Raw genomic sequence first — 7,106 nt, forward strand, 5'->3', positions numbered from 1 at the left:
CAAAGTTACAATACATTCGTGCCAAATTAAAAGGGCGAATGCCGAACCCGCTAAGGAGACGAGGCATTAGGTAGTCGTAAAATTTTTCTCAGCTGCCTTAATTTACATTATTAGCTTAGAATGTTCGTTAACGGTAGCAGTAATTCTAGGAAACGTGGACCATTCTTAACAGCCGTGGAGGAGAAACCAATGAACTACTGGTTCGGCGAAGAACCTCGCGCTTTACTCCGAGCAATGAGTATGACCGTTTGCGATTTATCAGCGATTACAAAGCCGTGGGAGATCGAGAAACGAGTCGCAGATTTAGTTAGCTCAGAATTTTTCGAGCAAGGAGATATGGAGAAGCAGGAATTGAATATTACACCGATCGTGAGTATTGAGTGTGGACAGAGCATGGAAGTATTTACATCCCTAATGGAAACAATTTCGCTTTTTAGGATATCATGAATCGTGAAAAGGAAGACCAGTTACCTATGATGCAGGTTGGATTCATCGATTCAATTTGTTTACCAATTTATGAGGTGAGATAATTTGTTCCATAAAGTTCGTTAGCATTATGTGGGATAAGCCTTAGAATTTGATAGCTTCTACACTAAAGTAACTAAGTAATAAAAAGAATTGAAATCATTTTCAACTACAGGGTGCGGCAGCATAACTTCCTTTTTTCAAAACTCAATAAAAATTATTGTATGCATCGGAAAATATTTATTTATTTTTTATAATGTAGGTACATGTCTAAAGTTTTTATTTACATTGTTTTGAAGATCAAATCTGTTAGGTGACGTCCCCCATTCTCCATACATTGCGTAAACCGATTTCTGGCGTTTGTCATGACTCTTGTTAGCATAGCAGGTGTTATGTTGGCAATTTCTTCTTGGATGTTGGTCTTCAAATCTTGTAGGGTTCTTGGACGGTTCACATAAACACGGGATTTCAAAAAAACCTCTAGAAAAAAATCAGGGAGAGCGTGCCGGCCATTCCAAATCGCCTCTAATTGAGATAAGGCGCTCTGGAAAGTGCTCCCTCAAAACAGTCATCGATGCTCTTGAAGTGTGTGCTGTTGCACCGTCTTGTTGGAACCAAGTGTCCCCCAAATCCAAATTTTCTAGCCGTGGGAAAAAAAAATTCTGTAGCATGTTTACATACCGGTCCAAATTCACTGTCACTGTAACCTCATTTTCCTCAAAAAACCAGGGACCAATAATTCCAGCTGAGGAAATTGCACACCACACTGTGACTTTGGGTGAATGCAAAGGCTTTTGATGCAATTCTCGAGAGTTGGTGTCAGCCCAGTAGCGCATGTTTTGTTTGTTAACCGACCCACACAAATGAAAATGGGCTTCATCGCTAAAAAAAAACAATAGCACTCTCGGGAACGACATCAAGAAGAAGCTCACACGCGTTCATCCGAGAATTGAAGCCACGTTCTGAAAGTTCCTGCACTATCGCCATCTTATAGGGATGAAAATGAAGATCATCACGAAGAATTCTTCTCACAGAACGATCGGACAGTCCAAGGGCAGATGCGTGTTTGCGCGCAGAACGCCGTGGCGATCGCAACATTGACGCTCTCATTGCTTCAATGTTCTCAGGTGATCTAACGGGCCGAGGGACTCCAGTTCTTCCTTTTGTCGCACTTGCAGTTTGTCTGAATGTAGTGACCCATGTAACAATTGATTTGCGGTCTGGGACGGGAGCCAACAGGGCTAAATTAAAGCGATTCCGAAATGCACGCTGTGTTGCAATAACCGAACATCCGCTTGAAAAGTAAACCTCAACGGCAAAGGCACGCTCCTCACTATTCCAACGCATGATGGTGACTGAACCGTGTCGGGACAAAACTTTACAGTATCTCCTCTTGAACGAAACCACTAGCGCTCCGCTATGACATCAACTAACTGAGTGGCGCGCATTTTAAAAAAGGAAGTTATGTATTTGCGGCTGGCTCCCTTGTGGTTGTTTCATGGGGTTGTAGTGGCGCCCATATTGCGAAAGGAACTTCTTGTGAAACCAATCCATGGTGAAGATTATATAGGACCGGAGTGAAAATTATGCAGGCCCTCTACCATCCGTTTTTCATTGAAATTTCTGCTCCGAAACGCATGGAAAACTCTAGGTCCGGAGGAATCCCCTCTCCTTTCAAATTCCTTCTCGTTAGGCTTGCATCTAGCTGCGCTTTGCATCATGAGTGCGTATTACGAATACATGCGCCAAAAAGGATACAAGTCACTTGGACTGGTTGGCGTTACCCTCTTTCAGCTTTTTGGAATCTGGAGCAAATTGATTACAAAAGGATAAGGGAACAATGTTACCCCTTCAAACCTAATTAACTGCGTATTTGACTTGAAGATTGTAGTTTAAATGAAGTAAATGATCAATGCACGCACCAATGATATGCACAGGTGGTTCGTATTTCCGCCTTTACAGAATACGCCACAAAAAATATATACTCACATTTTAATCCGAAGAGTCCAGATGGTATCATTCCTTCTAGTAATAGAGCGAATTGGTGTCCTGGGTCTATATATGCGGAACATATACCGTATATTCCAATTAACTGGCGCAATGTGAAAGTAATAGTTATTCCCAAAACTAAGGAAGCCCACCTACAAGGACGGGAGGGGTACTCTCTTCGCTGTTATGGCTCCTGGTAATGAAAACCTTGTCATGTGCATAAAGGACACATAAGCATTTGCGGACGGTCTAGCCATTATAACTATTGCGGACACAATATTTGACCGCTTCAATGCAACTCTGCGTGTAATCTACAGTTGATGCCCCTGTAATTGAACTAATTATGTTCACTATCAACAGCCCCCTTATCGGGGGCGGAGATCCAGTTGATATAAACAGTTAAGTATTTAGGAGTAAATTTCGACTTCAAACTAAGGTGGAAGCACCATATCCAGGAACAATACCAGAAATCCTTCAGATTGCTGGTGCTGTAGGACTGCAATAGGTAAGACCTAACAACTTTCACCACAACGAATTCATTGGATACATACATCCATAACAAAGTCTATTCTGATGTATGCATGTTGGCCGAGACTGAACTTTGCTAACATCAGGAGGATGCTGATGCAGATTCAAAGGATCGGCTGCTTAAGTATTACTGAAAAAATGAGTAATATGTGGACCATGGCCCCCGAAACTATCGTTAATCACCCACCACAAACAAGAACTCGGGGGCGGTAGGGCGGCATTTTTGTTGTCCCTTAAAATGTGGGACATGAAAATCCAATAAAGCTTTTATCGGGACGCTGCTCCTCAAACTACCTCATGGAAAAAATTGAGATGGTGGTCTTGGCTATATGCAGCCAATGTGAAGAGGAGGGGGAGACGTTCATGCCCGTTCTCCTCATATCTCAGACGAAGACACCTCGATAAGATTTTTTTCAACGAAGAATCTGCGTACTCTCTGCCTCTGGGAAATGTTGTAATTTCCGGGCTGTATTTCGTAATAGAGGTCTAATGAAAGGGATGCTTGGTTCTCGAAATAACAATGAATGATCTTGATCAATAAACGAAGAGATGAGACTTTGGTGTATTCCTCAATATGAGTCTAAGTTTTATCTAAATTATCTTTTCCTTCTTCAGCCTTTGTCCCGTTCAGATGCGGGGTCGACTCGTCTTTCTCGATTGCTTCATTTCGCTCGTCATACGCCTGATCTGGATGAAGAGGTTTTCATATCGCACAATACCATACCACCGTTGTTTGGGTCGACCTTTTTCTCGTTTCTCATCGACATCGACTAATTGTGGTAAATGCGTTCTCGTCAGCACGAATTTCATGTCCATAGCATCGAAGACGGCTCTCCGCCTTATGCGTGAAGCAATTTCATAACACGGTTCACTATTGGCAGATAGCATTAATCCGAGATATTTAAATCGCTCAGTTCTTTCTAAGAAACTATCATCTGCTTAGAACACTGTGCATGGTGCTGGGAGGTAGATGTCTCGTGCGAATGTGTCCATAACAAGAACAAAGAGGAGTCCTCTCGTCACTCCTTGATAAACACCGACAGAGACACGGAACGGATTTGATTTACTTGCCACACTTTACTTTCCTTTAGTCCTCTTTTGTTTCATCGCCCGTTTTTTGTTACTCCACCTTGGAGGCTACCTGAATGAAGTCTCCTCCAGATGCATCTTGCTTCCTGTGCTTTTCCCCGGTCCCGATATTTCTGGGAGAAGATTGCAGATAACATTCATTATGTTCATTATAACTGTCGGGTATTTCCGAATAAGCAGTTTCCCTTTAGATCTGGCAAGCACATTTAACTGGTCTTCCACTGGGTCTAACCTCAAAGCCTTCTGCCCAGTTTCAGCGATCGCCTTTTTGGTTTCTTTCTAGAACTGGAGCACTGCGGGTATTTCTTCCTTCTCTGAGCACTGCAGCGAGCGATGCATTTTCGTACTCCTCCAACCGTTATATCTCCTCGGTTTTAGTGTTTTCATTCTCTGTAGAATTTGAAACAGTTTATTGTGTGTAAAGGAGCGAACCCCAATAGTCAGAAACGCGTGTACTCTTGGGAGCAACGCCCCTGCCCCGGTTCCCTGATCTCTGACCTACGCTTAGGTGAATCTACGGATGGATCAGCACAGTACCTCATCAGAGTCCCGTAGGTCTGGCTGCTGATGCACGTGACAACTAGCACCTTGATAGAACCAGCTTCAAATTATCCCGCCGACGTCCGCAGAGAACTGTCGTTGACTGCGGGGATCCCCTGCGTGCACCGACGTGCACCATTTACTCGCGGTTCGCTCTTCACCGAGAAGCTTTCTCAAGGCCACAAGTTAAAATAGGGATAGAATGTACTCCCTGTACCGTGTGTAACCCGTGGATAGCGAAATATACTTTGTTATTTTCAACTTTTTAGTAATCAGAATTGCTGCGAAAATTTTCTACAATTTCAACTTTTTAGTAATCAGAATTGCTGCGAAAATTTTCTACAACCGGTCTCGCTATTAACGAAACGAGAACTATCACTTTTGAAAACGATATTTCTTTTTCATAATTGCTTATTAAGTGTAAAGAGTTTCCGATGCAAAACACATGGTGCAATCAAATTAATCAGTTAATTAATAATTTATGTAATAAATCTTTGCAGGCTTTCTCTGTTTTATCTGAAGAATTGGAGCCTCTTGTCGAGGGGGTTCGAGCAAATAAAAAACATTGGCTAGAGTTAGCCGGCAAAGTACAAACAAATCAGTCGCCAAAATGCGATGAAGCAGAAGTTGAAACAGAACAAATCGAGAACAACACGGAAAAATTTCCAGTGAATGAAGAAAAGGCATTGACACCGGACACAGTAAGGCCTGCAACAAAATCAGAACGTGATAAGCACAAAACTAGTAGCAATAATAACACAGAAAACGGTAGACAAACTTCCGGAAAGAAAAGTATACGTAAAATCAATTCGTTTCCCATAACTGGTGGGGGTGGTCGTGGTGACCCGGGCAAAACAGGCCTAAGGGAGAATAACTGCCACCGGAAGTATAACACCACAACGCCACCCGATCACCTGAAGCCTAAGTTGAATGGGACCCTCACTTCCTCATCGGGGAGCATGAAATTGTCTGGAGCGGCGAGGAGTAATGGCAGTTCAACATCGACACCGACGTTAGTGAATAGCCAACACGCAAATGAAGCCGACCGAATACCGAAAATTGTTGGAAAACTGGGGAATCTGGAGGCGAATGCGAACTTCAGCTATCAGAATGGGGGCGTCTATGGCACGCACATACCCAACTTCTTCCCGCAGTGACCGAGCGGACGCACGCGACCAACCATTTACGAGAAATAAGAGGACACTTTATATTTATTTTAATATCTTTTACAAGAAACAAAAATAAAATTAAACTAAATATAGATAAGGAGGTCGAAGGCATCGTCGTGAATGTCCTGAATTTTATCCAAATCCTACAAATAAACAAATCCTTCTGTAAAAGAGTTTAAAGTTTATTTTCTAGTTTTAGTCGTGAGGAATCAACTATCTATTTATGCTTTGCAAGTAAGAGAAGTAAAACTATAAACTAATATAAATTGTAGAAATTATTTATATGAGCAGATGCTGTAACTGTGTATATATGTAGTTGTTTAGATTAACTGAGGAAACTATTAGTGATAGAGACAGGGAGAGTATAAATAATAGCAACAGAAAAATGAATAAAAACTGTGTAAGAGCGACATTGTAGTAGCTGTACCAATTTAGAATCTGTATGTCTGTCTTGTGTGAAACAAACTACTGATTACCCCAAACTATTCTAGTTGTTTTGTTACATAAGGTTTCGTATTACTTTTGCAGTTTTTTTCTATATTATAAATTATGAAAGTCGTTTCCCAACATCTCTCCTTACTTCTTAGCAACTACTTTCATAGAGAATAGATTTGTAGAACCCTTGGTAGATCTAGAAAGAGGGAGGGGAAGCAACATGTTGGAAGCTTTGCAAACGAAACAACTGCATTAATTGTTTTTGGTTGTTCGACACATTTTTCTACATTTCATTGTATTATAGACGAAGGTTTGGAGAGCGATTTAATTCAACCGCTGTAAAGCTCTATATTATCACGAAGATTTTAAGTATAATCGGAGAAATATCAGAAAAAAGCACAAAAATACTTTATGATAATTTATGTATTGTTTGTTTTCTTCATTTTGTGAGCGACTTTTTGTATTTTTCACTGTGAAATAAAGAAGATTGTTTGACGGAGGAGGTTGTAATATTGAAATTATGTAGAAAAGTGAACGCAGGAAATAAAAAGGCAAGAGAATAGAAAAAATAAACTATTTATGAACGTTTTTGCACAAATAAAAACTGTAAAGCTCAAAAATAACTTAATTGTTTCAGTATTAATAGAAATCGGATTCACTACCCATTCAATTGATTATTTAGCTTTAATACGAATAGTTCCATTCGCTATATTGCACCAAAGCGAGATTTAAAACGGTAGGTTGAATATTAAATTTTACCAGGAAGGAATAGTCTTTTACAACTTTAAAATTTAGCAAAAAGTAAATCCAATACACTCTCACTTTTTCCACCGTATAGACTCCCAAATTTATCCACCATTTTAGAAGTTGTTATATACTCTAAAACTGCGG

General features: G+C 40.7%; 1 protein-coding gene across 8 annotated transcripts in view; it reads left to right on the top strand.

The window, feature by feature from the left end:
• The window catches only part of LOC119646684 (dual 3',5'-cyclic-AMP and -GMP phosphodiesterase 11-like), a 506,073-nt gene extending 499,235 nt beyond the window's left edge, over positions 1 to 6,838 (top strand). For 7 of the 8 annotated variants that reach the window (XM_038047243.1, XM_038047241.1, XM_038047242.1 and 4 more), the window contains 3 exons: positions 141 to 369; positions 438 to 521; positions 5,112 to 6,838. In XM_038047243.1, coding sequence (XP_037903171.1) covers positions 141 to 369; positions 438 to 521; positions 5,112 to 5,768 — 970 coding nt within the window. In that variant the 3' untranslated portion in view covers positions 5,769 to 6,838. The remainder of the gene's footprint in view (positions 1 to 140; positions 370 to 437; positions 522 to 5,111) is intronic. The other variant, XM_038047240.1, reaches the window with a different exon arrangement.
• The last annotated feature ends 268 nt before the right edge of the window (positions 6,839 to 7,106 follow it).

The sequence above is a fragment of the Hermetia illucens genome, chromosome 1 (assembly GCF_905115235.1).
Source record: "Hermetia illucens chromosome 1, iHerIll2.2.curated.20191125, whole genome shotgun sequence".
NCBI lineage: Eukaryota > Metazoa > Arthropoda > Insecta > Diptera > Stratiomyidae > Hermetia > Hermetia illucens.